General features: G+C 39.6%; 1 protein-coding gene across 1 annotated transcript in view; it reads right to left on the minus strand.

The window, feature by feature from the left end:
• The window catches only part of MYO3B (myosin IIIB), a 487,104-nt gene that overhangs the window by 80,479 nt on the left and 388,907 nt on the right, over positions 1 to 17,718 (minus strand). Inside the window, exons 30-31 of the mRNA XM_057503926.1 lie at positions 7,462 to 7,521; positions 6,429 to 6,529 (exon numbers count right to left, since the gene is read on the minus strand). Coding sequence (XP_057359909.1) covers positions 6,429 to 6,529; positions 7,462 to 7,521 — 161 coding nt within the window. The remainder of the gene's footprint in view (positions 1 to 6,428; positions 6,530 to 7,461; positions 7,522 to 17,718) is intronic.

Raw genomic sequence — 17,718 nt, forward strand, 5'->3', positions numbered from 1 at the left:
AGACATGGGGCTGTCTACAGCAGTGGCTCTCAAAGGGTGGCCCCCAGACTAGCAGCATAGCATTGCCTGGGAGCTTAAAAATGCAAACCCCTCCTTTCCTTTACCTCATCCCAGCAGGGTAAACCGCCCTCCTGGGTGATCTGCTGCTCCCTGACGTTGGAGAACCACTGGTCAAAAAAGGCCCTTTAAAAAGATGTTTTTCCCCTCCCATGCTAAATATAAGAATTATATACCTGTAATCATTACTTCCTCACTGGAAAATCCTGAGGCTGAGGCTCTACCACCCTCACTGATGAGGGTTTGTGGTGAATTCCGTGGCACTGAGGCAAGAGGAAATGATGTCTCAGCACAGTCAATGGGAGCAGAAAAGAGCAGGGATTCCAAGCACCAGAGAGCTGCCCGCCATCCAGTGTGAAGGCACCAGGGCAGTCCTGGAGTCTCGGTGCACTGTTCTGGAACCATCTGGTTCCGGAGACAGACAGGCCCAGTAGCCGTCTCTGCAGGTAGGGTTTTATTTCCATGTGCTTTCCCAACAAGGATTATGTTGCCTCTGAGATTCCGTTCTAGGAACACACTCTCCCTGTCAAATGGACCACATCTGAGCCCTTGATGACCACAAGCTGCTTGACGCCCTTTCCAAACATAGGCAGCCAGTGTGAGAGGGCTCTGGAGCACAGATCTAAGGCTCAGTTTTGCCTGCTACAGTAATCTAATCAAAAAACAAAAAAGGATCTCCCCCAAATTAAGTTCAATTTCCAGAATTATAATAGAGTGACCTACTTGTCCCCTTTGCCAGCAACTGTCCTGGTATTGGCACTGAAAATCCCACATCTTGGAACACCCTTCAGTCCCAGGAAAACTGAACCTATCATTTGGTTACCCTAAAGATTAAGAGTTCCAAGGATAAGACAGCTCAAGTTTGTTTTCTGGTAGCTGAACTGATGCCAACATCAATAAAATTCAGTAGCTAGCAACAAGAAAGGAAATTAATGAAGGAAAATAATGAAGTAGGCGGCGTCAGGGCAGCGGCTGGGTGAAAGAAGGCGTGTGTGGCAGCTCAGCAGGCATGGGGGGCACAGGCCATGAAAGATCTGACGTCGGGTCACTACAGCCTCACATTGGCTGCTCCCTGGGGGCGCTGCCATCCCCCAGCACCCTGAACTGCCGACCGTGGCCTCCTCAGGAGGCCGGTGCAGTACAGCTTGCTCCTGTTTCCTAAAAATACACCCTGCTCCTTCTTTAAGATGTGATGCAGTTCAAGTTACTTGTAGCAACTGCAATGAGTTTGTGAGTTCCAGAAAGAACTCTGAATAATTTATACTAACTGATGGGAAGATACCCAAGGGCAAAGCTGCCTGACTAAAGTGAGGTATCACAAGAGACCCAGGGGCAGGGGATCATGGTCCTTGAGCAAGCAGGCCTCCAGGTAAACTAAAGCTTGTGTATTTTACACTAAGAAAATATAGGGAAAGCTCCTGGCATGTAGGAACCTACCGCATATGCAGTTCCCTCCCTTTTATTCAAAGGGGATTTCCTCAGATTCTTCTCTCAGATCCAACTTTTTTTACTGCACAAAAAATGTTTAGAACTTCTTTTAAGGCCACAGGAAAGGAGAAAAAGAGAGAAGATAAAGTAAAGTATGTTATAAAAAGTGAGCACATTAACAATAGCAGGAAACATCAGCTCTATGTTGAGAGAGAAGAAAGTAAAAATACTCAGGTACATTAACTAAAAATCATAATGGCCAAGGATCATTCAGTGCAAGGGTAGACAGTTCTATTCCACAATGGTCTCCCAGGACCTCATTGCATTACAGCCCCGTGTGACAGTTGTCAATGATCGTGTCCCAAGACACTGAGAATAAAAATTGAGTTAAGTATACTTACTACGAAGGGGAGTCACAGGTTTTACAAAGTTTCAATTGTCAGGAAAATGCAACTTACATCGGATACTGCATCACTGATGATGTCTGTAGTCTATCTCAACCACATAGCTGGAGTAATCATTTAAAAATAACTCATGTCATGTTACTCCTCTGCTGAAAATGCTCAGTGACTTCCCATTTCACTGAGTTTACACCCGCACTACTCAAAATGTGGAACCTCTGATCAGCAGACACTGGCTCCAACTGGAAGCTTGTTAGCATTGCAGACTCTCAGGAGCCACCCAAACCTGCTGACCCAGAGCCTTCGTTTTAACTAGATCCCTGGAGCATCTGTTAGGACATTGGGAAGTAGTGACTGCATCAGCTGGCTCCTCACCTCCTACTGTGCTCCTCCTTGCTTCCATAGTTCCCATCATGTGGGTTTGTTTCTACTCTTTAAGTATTCCAAGCTTTCCTTCTCCTCAGGGTCCCTGCCACGGCTGTTCCTCTGCCTGGAATGCTCTTCTCCTAGATATCCTCGTGGCTAACTGGCTTACCACCTTCAAGCCTTCTCAGGTAGCCCGCCCCGACCACCTACTCAGAAGCACAGCTGGCCCCCAGCTCCATCCGCCACACTCTGGCCACTCCTACCTCATCTCCCTTGTTGTATTTTCTCCCCCAAAACACTTTACCCTTCTAACACCCCATGCAACTAACTTACGTATTATGCTTATTGTTTATTGTCATCTCCCTTTTTAGAACATGACACTGTGAGGAAGGGAATTTTTTACTGTGTTTTTCCCTGATGAATCACATGTGCCTAGAATAGTGCTAATGATGTGTGATCTGCAGACTGACAAGTTCAGTAAAGAAATTCAGAGTACTTCAAGTTAGACTGAGAAATTTAGAAAAGTTTAGATCAATTTGATATTGACACAACATCCACATGTGTGATTGTTTATCTAGTAATTCATTTTTATTGAATTTCATGAAAGTATCAGACTGCACTAACCGAAAACTAAATTAGCTCACCTCAAACTGGTCTTTCAAAACAATTTGAGAAGTACTGGCAAAGGACAGTTCCTGGAACTTAGTAAGTGTTAATAATTGTTTGTTTAATAAATAAATAGATGGACAAATGCATGAAGAATACATTTTTACATAGTGAAATCATATAAGGTCTGTATCTATACCTATCAGTCTAATTTCACTGCTTGGATTAGTGGCAAAGTGACTCGTTTTATGTACTTGCCAGGTGTAGTGTGCTTTCCTCTTCTGCGTGAGGAATGAGTTAGGCTCAGACGGGCCAATTAAGGACGCTTCTGAGACTCTGACAACGAAGCTGAAGACAGACTTCATATAAACCCCATATTTGCATACTTCTTAGCATGCTTGCCCTGAGCAGAGCTGGCACAACTGGGTAACTTTAGATTTATTCCCTACCTCCCTTTACCCCAGCAGACCCCACAGAGAACAATGAAATTGGCACCCACTACAAGTTAGAAGGCAAACTTACTGGAGGTTAGTGTTTTGCTTTTTTTCCAAATGAAAAGATCATGGTATTCTCATCCAGCCTTCCATAGAAACCTGGGCTAAAATAATGAGTTATTTAAGGCAAAAAATTAAATACAAAGGCAAAACTTGCTCAAATGTTTGTAACAGAATATACTCTTGTTTCTGTAGTTGAGGACCTTGAAAACATATGCAAAACTGGAAAACTTTTGTTCTTCAATCCATCTTTGCTGCTTTCTAAGGCCAAGGGGACTTTGATTTACATAATGCTTTTTCCTGACTAAATCTTCTTCCTCTTTCCCTCTGCTCAAAATAACAACAAAATGAAACAGCTTGGATCATTTTGTCTTTCTCCACTGATATGCTACGCCTATCTGGGGGGTGGGGGTGACTCTCTGACTCAAGCAAGAATTTCAATTAATTCATGCTTCTATTATCTTTCATCATGGCTTTGGATACTCAAGAGTTCTATTCAAGGACCTAGGCTAGGTTGTAAGAGAGAATACAGAAATGAAAAGATATGATCCTAAAGAGCTTAAAATCAGGTAGATGCACGAAAATAACTATAACACCAGGCAAGAAGTGATAAGTACTATATGAAAAGTCAAAGGGCACAGAGGAGGGAGCCACTGGGAACTCTGAAGAATAGAGAGTACTTTGGGGGTAAAGGGGGATGGACAGGTGGGGCAGAGGGAACAGCGGGAACACAGTCACAGAGGAGAGAAAGAATGCTCTGGGCATGTTTGGAGAATAGAGAACAGCTGGGATATTCTAAAGCACATGATGAGGGAGAGCGATCAGTGGAAGACAAAGCTAGAAAGTAAGATTCGGACCAGAACAGAGACAGCCTTGAATGTCATGCAAAGAGCTTAGAGTTGATAATGGGGCAACGGGAAGCCACTGAACAGTACAGGGGAAGAGAATGTTATGATTAAAGTATGCTTTAGAAAAACTCCTTAGATATCTGTGCATAAAAGAAGTTGAAGGAAGAAAAGAATGGAAGCAGGAAGAACACTTAGGATACACTTTACAAGATTATAAGGAGAAATAATGGTGATGGTGGCAGACCCCAAAGAAAACCACTAGACTGGAAGGAGGAAACAACTGTGACAGGGAAGTACATCTAAGCCATTTATAGCAAGTCGGATGTGTGATTTATTAAAAAGTTTGACTCTGTGGAATGTTTTCCTAGAGACGGGGAAAGATGATAACAATCCAGCAAGTCTATTTAATAGTTCATTTAAAGTGAAATATATTTTTACACCCCCAAACTATCTCAACAGAACATTATGTCTTACAAGAAGAACTTTATTTGTCTACCTCTTTTTCTTTCTTGGATTAACTTTGCATTTATATAATATCAATAACTACCAAACACAGTATAGCTGACATAATGTGCTCTTACTGTGAACCAGACACCAGGCGGTGCCCTTTACTTATACTAGCTCATTTAATCCTTAGTTCACCTCCTCAGCTATGAACTATTATTTCCCTCATTTTATATGTGTAGGTACTGAAGTAAGGAGTTGCTACATAACTTGATTAACACCACACAGGAGAGCAGAGACTTTAACCCAGGTACATCTGGCTCTGGAAGCTGTGCCTTTGGCTACTCAACCATACTTTCAGCTTTTCTTTTAATGTGGATTTTAAAGTAGAATGCGAAAAGAGAATAAAGATGGGACAAATAAGAAACAAATTGCAAGACGATAGATTGAACCCAAAATATGTCAATCATGTTAACTGAAAATCATCTAAACACCCCAATTAAAAAGTAGAGATTGTTTGGATAGAGAAAATGCCAACCAAATTCTTGCATAATGGATTCTCCTCCACCAGACTGTCTTTTCCTTACTATTTCTTCCTCTGTTTTTGCATTATTCCTACCCCTACCTCATCAAGACCTTATTTAGAACCCTTTATGACTGTCAGGAAAATATTCCCTTTGACAGGTTTATTATTTTCTGCATAACTATGTAGAAGTTTCTGCTATAATCTTACTACTCTGATGGACAGTGATTGAAATGGGGTGTGTGGGGGGACTTGAAAATATGGGTGAACATGTTGTAACCACAATGTTGCTCATGTGAAACCTTCATAAGAGTGTATATCAATGATACCTTAATAATAATAATAAAAAAACAATTCACCATATGTGATGAGTCACTTCTAAAAAAAAATATTTCAGCTATAATACACTCATCTTCTGACTCTCCAAGTTTTAAGTTCCATATGGACTAAAGGTCCTGACACATTCACTGTGATTTCCCACTTCATGCTTTACTACTTTGTAACTGAAAAACAGCCTAAGAAGAAATTTGAAACCTGAGAAACTACTGCATGATTCAGAAAAATAAATGAGGTCAACAGTAAGTACAACGTCAATATTTAAGTCAAAAAAGTTTCTTTCTTTGGAATGGTCTACATTGTCCTTAGTACCTTCTGGTTCATAAATGTATTTAATGATCATGCTTCTATTTTATCTTCCAGAAGTACTATTGTCATCCATAAGCTTGAAAACTGACTTGTACTGTCTTCTGTAGCAAAGAATTTAGAAAAGGGGCTTTTCCAACGAAACAGCCATTTTCCAAGGGAAACAGCCATTTTCCAAGGGAGCGCAGCGGGATGCCTGCGTTCTTGTGGAAGGAACGGCAGTGTTGCCAAGAGGACAAAGCTACTCTCAGAATTTTGACCCTTAACTTTGGCCCTGAGCAATCTGCTTCACTGAGAGTTGGTAGTTGTTTATCTTTCCTTTAACAAAATTAAGGGTTGAAGCAGTTTAGTAATTTGAGATTCTTACAAGTAAAGGGAGAAGTATGGGCTTTCATATTCATTTCCTTTCCTCAGAAAAACAAATTTCAGTGGCATGGGTAAGTGGTAAACTGCTACTTTTAATATAAGTTTTGCTTTCAATTTTTCTGGCTTCTGAACCCTAACTTTTTGCTAATATTAATTAGACCATATTACTATTTGAGCCCTGCCTTCTAGATAGTTCTGCCTCAACAACTCATTCAAAAGTACGCAAGCAAGCAATTCAAAACGTTCTTCTTACCAGGATCTGCAGGGGCTTCCCTCGATGGGCTCAGTCCTGGGCAGTCTGCAGCAGCATGGCATGTCTGCGAAGACAGCGAATCCATCCCAGAAACTAAGTGCCTCAGAAAGACCCGGTCAGAAAAACATTATTTTTATCCTGTGATGAAGCAGCTTTAAGGACAAGGCTTCCACTTACCTCAGAGACCCTTAACCCTGACCGTATGGGAAAGAAGCTAAGTACACAGGGGTCATTTGTGGGTTGGCCCCACTTGCATTAGAATTGAGTGGAGGTCCTACCCCTGGGCAATTAGTAGCAAAGTCTCGACACCTTTTGCTTAATTCATTTACGTCTTCCTCTTGACAAGTCAACCTAGCCCCCTCTTAAATTAATTATAGCCCAGAATATAAAAACAGCTATGTGCTGACTTTTTTCCTATACTTAATTTTTATCCTGAAGAAGGAAAAAAGAAAAACTATAGGAAGGTATTAATCTACTTAACATTTTTAAGTACATTATCCAAAGGATTTTGTTTTTTTAATCTTACATATGCTCAGCAGAGTTACTGGCAAAAACTGTACATTTTCTTCATTTCATCCTTTCAACATCAAATAGGAGGCAGCAAAAATTGGATCAGACTTCAAAGCCTGCTGCGGGCTCCGAGTCAGAGAGAGACGCCTGCATTTCACATACTGAATTCAAGCAGGATATCAAAGTGCTACCAAAGAACCTGGGGTCCTTACTCAACGAGAGGGTCTGACATCTGCAGAGAGTGGAGTGCACAGACAAACCACCTCAGGGAGCAGCCAGCATTGATTCTCAGCAGCAGATTTCCAGGCTTTTGATACTCTCTTCACTGTACCTCCCTGTCTCTCTGCTGAACCAAAGTTCTTTAGCAACCTGGGCTTTTGTCTCAAAGACTTCAAAATACCGCTAAGAGTTTCATGTTTGGATGGTCTGGCCAAGCAGCCACAGACAGGTTTCACGATCATGGACTTGGATGGGTCTGAGATAAGGATATACAGTCACTTTAGAATCAAAACGTCTAGCTACCTTATTTGGATGTCCTGCGAAGACATCACACATTTTTGGAGAACTCTGGGCTTGTGAGTGCCTAAAAATAAAAATAATGATGATTTTTAAAAGGCTTGAAAATGATTAAAACAAAAATGTAAAATGCATTGTTTTCCTCAAAAGATGTATCAGAACATATTCTTTAATTAAGCTTCCATGTTTCCCATTTCAGCCCTTGGTTAAAATGTACCCTACTAGCTGTTACTCTTCTGCCTCACAGTCAGCCTGAGATCCTAAGACCCAAGGGGCTGCCCGTTTTGGAGTCATGTGACCCCATTTGGTCGGGCATTCACAAACTTTACCAAGAAGCCAACCGGGTTGATGCTCAAGCTGTACTTCTTACCCAGTACATTAATCACATTAATTCAAAATAATTCAGTAAACCTTCAATAATTCAAAATAGATTCTGTAATCAAATAAGTTTGGGTGATGCTGAGTTGTATACAGAGGTTCCCTTACTGCAGGAATGATCTTTTACAATCACAATATGCATTTATGGATTTCTAAAGCAGGCTGGGGATGCAGTTTCCTAAACTAATTTGACCGAGAAACATAAAAAGTGATAAACTGTTAACACAGATTAAGACATTGATGTTTCATGGAGCAAAGTATGGAAAAATCAATTGTGCTGTGTCCCCAATTTTTAGTACATACAGTATATGAAAGTGTGATAATTATAAATCACTGTTCAAAGTAGGAGGTGGCTCTTATAATGCCTTTCAGATGAACCCAGCAGAGTGGAAAGCTCTGACTAGCAGAAGAAAAATTGGGGTTCTAACCCCTGCCTCAAAATCCCTGATTTCTCTCTCGCTCACTCTCTCATATGTGTATGCACATTCTCACACACAAACATGACTGGGTAAATTTCTACAGTATTCTGGGATCTAGTTTCCCTCATCTATAAAATGAGAGGTTTGAAATAATTTATTCCTAAGGTATCTTCTAGTTCTACATTAAAAATCTTATTCTCTATTTAACTGACTAATTTTCTGAACTTTCTGTGAACAGTTCATGGGTATTACCTTCAAAAGTATCTATATACAGTAGATTATAAGCAATGTGTCTATTAAAAAATCACATCAGTATCTAGGGAGAGGGGATAATGATATTTGTGTGTATATTTGTTTATCATATGTCTCCCACTATGGATTGTAAGTTTCAAGAAGGCAGGGACAGGATTTGCTTTATTCTATACTCCATTACAGCACCCAGCACACACTGGCATATTTTTAGTGCTCAATATACTATTTGACAAGTTGAATGAATAAAAGAATTACTAGTGGACTCCCAAAATACCAGCCATGAAAATCAGTAAGAATACCCTAAACATTAAAACTAAATTAACATTTTATACAGCACTTCATTTTTTTTTAAATTTTTATTTTATTTTATTTTGTTTTGGTATCATTAATCTACAATTACATGAAAAGCATTATGTTTACTAGGCTCCCCCCTTCACCAAGTCCCCCCCACATACCCCTTCACAGTCACTGTCCATCAGCATAGTAAGACAGCACTTCATATTTTTTAAAAATGCTTTATATATCTACTGAGAGTTTCACAGCCATTTGGGCTAAGTGCTTTAATTGTCCCTATTATATAGATGAAGGAAGTGTCGCTCAAAGAGGGTAAGGGATTTCCCCGGGGTATCATAGTGACTACCTAGTAAAACTGAGACATTGACCCTTGTTGGTCTGACTCCAAATGCTCTGCTGTTTCTCTGGAGTATGACTCTCCCTATGCCCTTCAGTCCCTGTGCTTTGGCCAGGGGACTTACTCTTGTCAGCCTCACTAAGTCCCAGGGCCTGTGGTGCACCTATAGGACGGGTGGTCTCTGTGGTCCTCTAGGAGTCCTGGTGAGCTTTGGAGAAAATCTAAGGAAGAGAATTTGGCTGTCAAATTACTATGGGGTCTCTAATTCTTGCCTTTCCTGTCCCAACAAAGAATGAAACCTCTTAAGAACTCCTCTAACTTGAATGGCTTTTCAAGATTGAAAGGCCAGTGGCAGATACCCCCCAACTATCCAGCGGGGGCCAGCTCATTGGTCTGACTCCCTCCTCATTCAAGCCTCTGGAAGAAACTAAGGCAGCTCAACATTAATATCTATGTGGCACTTGGCTTTAAAAAGGCAGAGGTGGGGTGCATAGTATCCACAGGCAAAAAGATTAAAAAATACTTTATTAAAGATAAGCAGGTTTTTTTCTAAGAGATTTTCCAGAAACTTCAACTTAATAATACGTGCAATGAAACTCCAAGAGTAGAAGAGCACAGACAGCATTTCACAGAGGTGACTTTAACAATACGACACTTCCTCCACGGAGAAGGGACCAGCCCTCCCTCCCTCCCTCCCTCTCTTTCTCCCTCTTTTTTTCTCTCTTCCTTCCTTCCTTCCTTCCTTCCTTCCTTCCTTCCTTCCTTCCTTCCTTCCTTCCTTCCTTCCTTCCTTCCTTCCTTCCTTCCTTCCTTCCTTCCTTCCTTCCTTCCTTCCTTCCTTCCTTCCTTCCTTCCTTCCTTCCTTCCTTCCTTCCTTCCTTCCTTCCTTCCTTCCTTCCTTCCTTCCTTCCTTCCTTCCTTTCTCTCTCTCTCTCTTTTTCATCATTGATATACAGTCTTAGGAGGGTTTCACATGAAAACCATTGTGGTTACTACATTCACCCATATCATCAAGTCCCTGCCCACAGCCCATTGAAGTCACTGTCCATCAGTGTGACAAGATGCCACAGAGTCACTTCTTGTCTTCTCTGTGCTACACTGTCTTTCCCGTGACCCCCCCCAACACCATGTGTATGAATCATAATACCCCTGAATCCCCTTCTCCCTCCCTCCTCACCCATCCTCCCACCCCTCCCCTTTGGTAACCTAGTCCTTTCGTGGAGTCTGTGAGTCTGTTGCTGTTTTGTTCCTTCAGTTTTGCTTTGTTGTTACACTCCATAGATCAGAGAATTCATTTGGTACTTGTCTTTCTATGCCTGGCTTATTTCACTGAGCATAATACCCCTTTAACATCCAAAATATATAAAGAACTCACATGCCTCAACAACCAAAAAGCAAATAACCTGATTAAAAAATGGGCAGAGGATCTGAACAGACAATTCTCCAAAGAAGAAATTCAGATGGCCAATAGGCGCATGAGAAGATGCTCCACATCACTAATTATCAGGAAAATGCAAATTAAAACCACAATGAGATATCACCTCACACCAGTTAGGATAGCCAACATCCAAAAGACAAGGAAAAACAAATGCTGGCAAGGATGCAGAGAAAGGGGAAACCCTCCTATACTGCTGGTGGGAATGTAAATTAGTTCAACCATTGTAGAAAGCAATATGGAGGTTCCTCAAAAAATAAAAATAGAAATACCATTTGACCCAGGAATTCCACTCCTAGGAATTTACCCAAAGAATACATGATCACAGATTCAAAAAGACATATGTACCCCTATGTTTATCGCAGCACTATTTACAATAGCCAAGAAATGGAAGGAACCTAAGTGTCCATCAGTAGATGAATGGATAAAGAAGATGTGGTACATATACACAATGGAGTATTATTCAGCCATAAGTAGAAAACAAATCCTAGCATTCGCAACAACATGGATGGAGCTAAAGGGTATTAGGCTCAGTGAAATAAGCCAGGTTGAGAAAGACAAGTACCAGATTGTTTCACTCATCTGTGGAGCGTAAGAAAAAAACAAAAACTGAAGGAACAAAACAGCAGCTGGCTCACATAACCCAAGAAGGGACTAACGGTTGCCAAAGGAAAAGGGACTGGAATGTGTGTGTGTGTGAATGGAGGGAGAAGGGGAATAAGGGGCATTACAATTAGTACACATAATATAGCATGGGGGCATGGGGAAAGCAGTACAGCACAGAGAAGATGAGTAGTGATTCTATAGCATCTTACTATGCTGATGGACAGTGACTGCAATGGGGTATATGGTGAGGACTTGATAATGGGGGGAGTCTAGTAATCACAGTGTTGCTCATGCAACTGTGTATTAATGATACCAAAAAAAAATGGCATGTCAATTTTCTCAAAAAGTCTACCTGTCTCAAACCCTTTGCAGTAATTTTTTTTTTGAGAGGGCTTCTCTCATATTTATTGATCAAATGGTTGTTAACAACAATAGAATTCTGTATAGGGGAGTCAATGCTCAATGCACAATCATTAATCCACCCCAGGCCTAATTTTCGTCAGTCTCCAATCTTCTGAAGCACAACAAACAAGTTCTTACATGGTGAACAAATTCTTACATAGTGAATAAGTTCTTACATGGTGAACAGTACAAGGGCAGTCATCACAGAAACTTTCGGTTTTGATCACGCATTATGAACTATAAACAATCAGGTCAAATATGAATATTCATTTGATTTTTTTTTTTTAAATAATTATTTTTTATTGAAGGGTAGTTGACGCACAGTATTACATTACATTAGTTTCAAGTGTACAACACAGTGATAAAACATTTATATACATAATTCTAGGTTCCAGCTATCCCCCTACCAAGCTGTTACAATATCTTGACTATATTCCTTATGCTATACATTACATCCCGGTTACTTATTTATTTTACCATTGGAAGTCTGTCCTTTTTTATTTATTTATTTATTTTTAATTAATTAATTAATCAATCAATCAATTAATTAATTATTTTTTTGTGAGGGCATCTCTCATATTTATTGATCAAATGGTTGTTAACGATAATAAAATTCTGTATAGGGGAGTCAATGCTCAATGCACAATCATTAATACACCCCAAGCCTAATTTTCGTTAGTCTCCAATCTTCTGAGGCATAACAAACAAGTTCTTACATGTAGAACAAATTCTTACATAATGAATAAGTTACATAGTGAACAGTACAAGGGCAGTCATCACATAAACTTTCGGTTTTGCTCGTGCATTATGAACTATAAACAGTCAGTTCAAATATGAATACTCATTTGATTTTTATACTTGATTTATATGTGGATCCCACATTTCTCCCTTTATTATTATTATTATTATTATTATTATTATTATTTTTAATAAAATGCTGAAGTGGTAGATAGATGTAAGATAAAGGTAGAAAACTTAGTTTAGTGTTGTAAGAGAGCAAATGTAGATGATCAGGTGTGTGCCTGTAGACTATGTGTTAATCCAAGCTAGACAAGGGCAATAAAACATCCATGTATGCAGAAGATTTCTCTCAAAACAGGGGGGGTGAGGTTCTAAGCCTCACCTCTGTTGATCCCCAATTTCTCACCTGATGGCCCCCCTGCGACTGTGCCTGTCTTAGGTTGTTCCTCCCTTGAGGAATCTTACCCGTCTCTGGCTAATCAGTCATCTTCTGGGGCCATACAGGGAAATGTAAAGTTGGTAAGTGAGAGAGAAGCCATATTGTTTGAAAAGGTTAGCTTTTTACTTCTTTGCAGATTTATGCCCTGTGGCTTCTATGCCCAGCATTTGTCTTGAGGTATCTTTACCACTTGGAAGAATTATGATACTCGGTAAATTCGATATGAGGCACGAATTCTATTTAAGGGTTGTAATTAGGAAGGAAGAAGAAAAGCTATAGAGGTAGCAGACAGAAGAAAACATGGGAAGATTGATTATTTCTTTGACATATCTTCTTGTAGAGTAGCTTAAGCATGTATAGGTTTTAAACTACTAATTAAATTGCGCACACTCATTAACATAATAGGAATACAGTTACATAACCAAAGCAGATCTATAATTACCAGCCATCTCCAGTGAAGCCAAGAAAACCAGTTAGGCACCCTAGGCATTTGTGAAAATTTGTCTATGATATGATGGATATTGTCCAACTGTACTTGAACAGTCTGAGAGAAATCAGACAAATTAAAACAGCCCATTCTTGGGAACTGTTCACATCCCATATGTTTTTTTAACAGTAGATAGTCTGTGGTTGTAAGATTTTGGAGCGCTACAACTTGCACTTCTGCTAATTCTTGGTTGAGTTCCAACAGTGTAGATCCAGTCAAATTTGTTGTTTTACTGTATGCACAGGCCAGTTTAGATAATCTCCTTCTTCATTCCAATGGCAAGTCCAGGAACTGGTGGGATGAATGCAGCTACAACTGCAGCATGGCCTGGATCTTTGTTGAGGTTTTTTGATGATCATCTTCTGGTATGACTCTTCCAGAGAGTGCTGATGTTGGAAGTTCTTTATATCATATCTTAGTTCATTTTCTGGGTAGACAAATTAGGCTTTGATCCTCTGTATAAGCACAAACAGACCCTTTGCGCACACTTTGATCTGCCCTTTATACCATTGTGTAGAACTCATTGGAGGTCACCACACAGGAACTGATTTTTTTTTTTTCTTAAGAGAAAGGAACATTATCAGAAAAGTGTACCTCCATAGCCGATCATCTGACACCCTTTAAGTGATCAAAATTAAGGATATTTAAAGCATGCATTAATCGTTGATTTACAGTTAGATTTATCCTATCATGGATAGGAAAAAACTTTTCTTTCTTTTTTTTTTGTTATCTTTAATCTACACTTACATGAAGAATATTATGTTTACTAGGCTCTCCCCTATACCAGGTCCCTGCTATAAACCCCTTTACAGTCACTATCCATCAGCATAGCTAAATGTTATAGAATCACTACTTGTCTTCTCTGTGTTGTACAGCCCTCCTCTTTCTCCCACCCCTCCCATGCATGTGGATCTTAATACCCCCCTTCTTCCTCCGCACCCTTATCCTTCCCTACCCACCCATCCTCCCCAGTCCCTTTCCCTTTGGTACCTGTTAGTCCATTCTTGGGTTCTGTGATTCCACTACTGTTTTGTTCCTTCAGTTTTTCCTTTGTTCTTATACTCCACAGATGAGTGAAATCATTTGGTATTTCTCTTTCTCTGCTTGGCTAATTTCACTGAGCATAATACCCTCCAGCTCCATCCATTTTGCTGCAAATGGTAGGATTTGCCCTCTTCTTATGGCTGAGTAGTATTCCATTGTGTATATGTACCACCTCTTCTTTATCCATTCATCTACTGATGGACATTTAGGTTGTTTCCAATTCTTGGCGATTGTAAATAGTGCTGTGATAAACATAGGGGGTGCATTGGTCTTTCTCAAACTTGATTGCTGCATTCTTAGGGTAAATTCCTAGGAGTGGAATTCCTGGGTCAAATAGTAAGTCTGTTTTGAGCATTTTGATGAACCTCCATACTGCTTTCCACAATGGTTGAACTAGTTTACATTCCCACCAGCAGTGTAGGAGGGTTCCCCTTTCTCCACAGCCTCGCCAACATTTGTTGTTGTTTTTCTTTTGGATGGCAGCCATCCTTACTTGTGTGAGGTGATAACTCATTGTAGTTTTAATTTGCATTTCTCTGATAATTAGTGATGTGGAGCATCTTTTCATGTGTCTGTTGGCCATCTGTATTTCTTTTTTGGATAACTGTTCAGTTCCTCTGCCCATTTTTAAATTGGATTATTTGATTTTTGTTTGTTGAGGCATTGAGCTCTTTATATATTTTGGACGTCAAGCCTTTATCGGATCTGTCATTTACAAATATATTCTCCCATACTGTAGGGTTCCTTTTTGTTCTATTGATGGTGTCTTTTGCTGTACAGAAGCTTTTCAGCTTAATATAGTCCCACTTGTTCATTTTTGCTGTTGTTTTCCTTGCCCAGGGAGATATGTTCAAGAAGGGGTCACTCATGTTTATGTCTAAGAGGTTTTTGCCTATGTTTTTTTCCATGAGTTTAATGGTTTCATGGCTTACATTCAGGTCTTTGATCCATTTTGAATTTACTATTGTATATGGGGTTAGACAATGGTCCAGTTTCATTCTCCTACATGTAGCTGTCCAGTTTTGCCAGCACCATCTGTTGAAGAGACTGTCATTTCACCATTGTATGTCCATGGCTCCTTTATCAAATATTAATTGACCATATATGTTTGGGTTAATGTCTGGAGTCTCTAATCTGTTCCACTGGTCTGTGGCTCTGTTCTTGTGCCAGTACCAAATTGTCTTGATTACTATGGCTTTATAGTAGAACTTGAAATTGGGGAGTGAGATCCCCCCTACTTTATTCTTCTTTCTCAGGATTGCTTTGGCTATTCGGGGTCTTTGGTGTTTCCATATGAATTTTTGAATTATTTGTTCCAGTTCATTGAAGAATGTTGCTGGTAATTTGATAGGGATTGCATCAAATCTGTATATTGCTTTGGGCAGGATGGCCATTTTGACAATATTAATTCTTCCTAGCCATGAGCATGGGATGAGTTTCCATCTGTTAGTGTCCCCTTTAATTTCTCTTAAGAGTGACTTGTAGTTTTCAGAGTATAGGTCATTCACTTCTTTGGTTAGATTTATTCTTAGGTATTTTATTCTTTTTGATGCAATTGTGAATGGAATTGTTTTCCTGATTTCTCTTTCTAGTGGTTCATTGTTAGTGTATAGGAAAGCTACAGATTTCTGTGTGTTAATTTTGTATCCTGCAACTTTGCTGTATTCCAATATCAGTTCTAGTAGTTTGGGGGTGGAGTCTTTAGGGTTTTTTTATGTACAATATCATGTCATCTGCAAATAGTGACAGTTTAACTTCTTCTTTACCAATCTGGATTCCTTGTATTTATTTGTTTTGTCTGATTGCCAAGGCTAGGACCTCCAGTACTATGTTAAATAGCAGTGGGGAGAGTGGGCATCCCTGTCTTGTTCCCGATCTCAGAGGAAAAGCTTTCAGCTTCTCGCTGTTCAGTATAATGTTGGCTGTGGGTTTATGATATATGGCCTTTATTATGTTGAGGTACTTGCCCTCTATTTCCATTTTGCTGAGAGTTTTTATCATGAATGGATGTTGAATTTTGTGAAATGCTTTTTCAGCATCTATGGAGATGATCATGTGGTTTTTGTCTTTCTTTTTGTTGATGTGGTGGATGATGTTGATGGATTTTCGAATGTTGTACCAGCCTTGCATCCCTGGGATGAATCCCACTTGGTCATGGTGTATGATCCTTTTGATATGCTTTGGTATTCACTTTGCTAATATTTTATTAAGTATTTTTGCATCTACATTCATCAGGGATATTGGTCTGTAATTTTCTTTCTTGGCAGGGTCTTTGCGTGGTTTTGATATTAGGGTGATGTTGGCTTCATAGAATGAGTTTGGGAGTATTCCCTCCTCTTCTACTTTTTGGAAAACTTTAAGGAGAATGGGTATTATGTCTTCTCTGTGTGTCTAATAAAATTCGGAGGTAAATCCGTCTGGCCCAGGGGTTTTGTTCTTGGGTAGTTTTTTGATTACCGTTTAAATTTCTTTGCTCGTAATTGGTTTAACTTTTGTGTTTCTTCCTTGGTCAGTCTTCGAAGGTTGTATTTTTCTAGGAAGTTGTCCATTTCTTCTAGGTTTTCCAGCTTGTTGGCATATAGGTTTTCATAGTAGTCTTTAATAATTCTTTGTATTTCTGTGGAGTCTGTCGTGATTTTTCCATTCTCATTTCTGATTCTGTTGATTTGTGTTGATTCTCTTTTTCTCTTAATAAGTTTGGCTAGAGGCTTATCTATTTTGTTTATTTTCTCAAAGAACCAGCTCTTGGTTTTATTGATTTTTGCTATTGTTTTATTCTTCTCAATTTTGTTTATTTCTTCTCTGATCTTTATTATGTCCCTCCTTCTGCTGACTTTAGGCCTCATTTGTTCTTATTTTTCCAATTTCAATAATTGTGATGTCAGACTATTCATTTGGGATTGTTCTTGCTTCTTCAAGTGTGCCTGGATCGCTATATACTTTCCTCTTAAGACTGCTTTCGCTGCGTCCCACTGAAGTTGGGGCTTTGTGTTATTGTTGTCATTTTTTTCTATGTATTCCTTGATCTCTATTTTAATTTGTTCGTTGATCCATTGATTATTTAGGAGCATGTTGTTAAGCCTCCATGTGTTTGTGAGCCTTTTTGTTTTCTTTGTAGAATTTATTTCTAGTTTTATACCTTTGTGGTCTAAAAAATTGGTTGGTAGAATTTCAATATTTTGGATTTTGCTGAGGCTCCTTTTGTGGGCTAGTATGTGGTCTATTCTGGAGAATGTTCCATGTGCGCTTGAGAAGAATGTATATCCTGTTGCTTTTGGATGTAGAGTTCTATAGATGTCTATTAGGTCCATCTGCTCTACTGTGTTGTTCAGTGCTTCCGTGTCCTTACTTATTTTCTGCCTGGTGGATCTGTCTTTCGGGGTGAGTGTTGTGTTGAAGTCTCCTAGAATGAATGCATTGCAGTCTATTT

The sequence above is a fragment of the Manis pentadactyla genome, chromosome 6, assembly GCF_030020395.1.
Source record: "Manis pentadactyla isolate mManPen7 chromosome 6, mManPen7.hap1, whole genome shotgun sequence".
Classification (NCBI taxonomy): Eukaryota; Metazoa; Chordata; class Mammalia; order Pholidota; family Manidae; genus Manis; species Manis pentadactyla.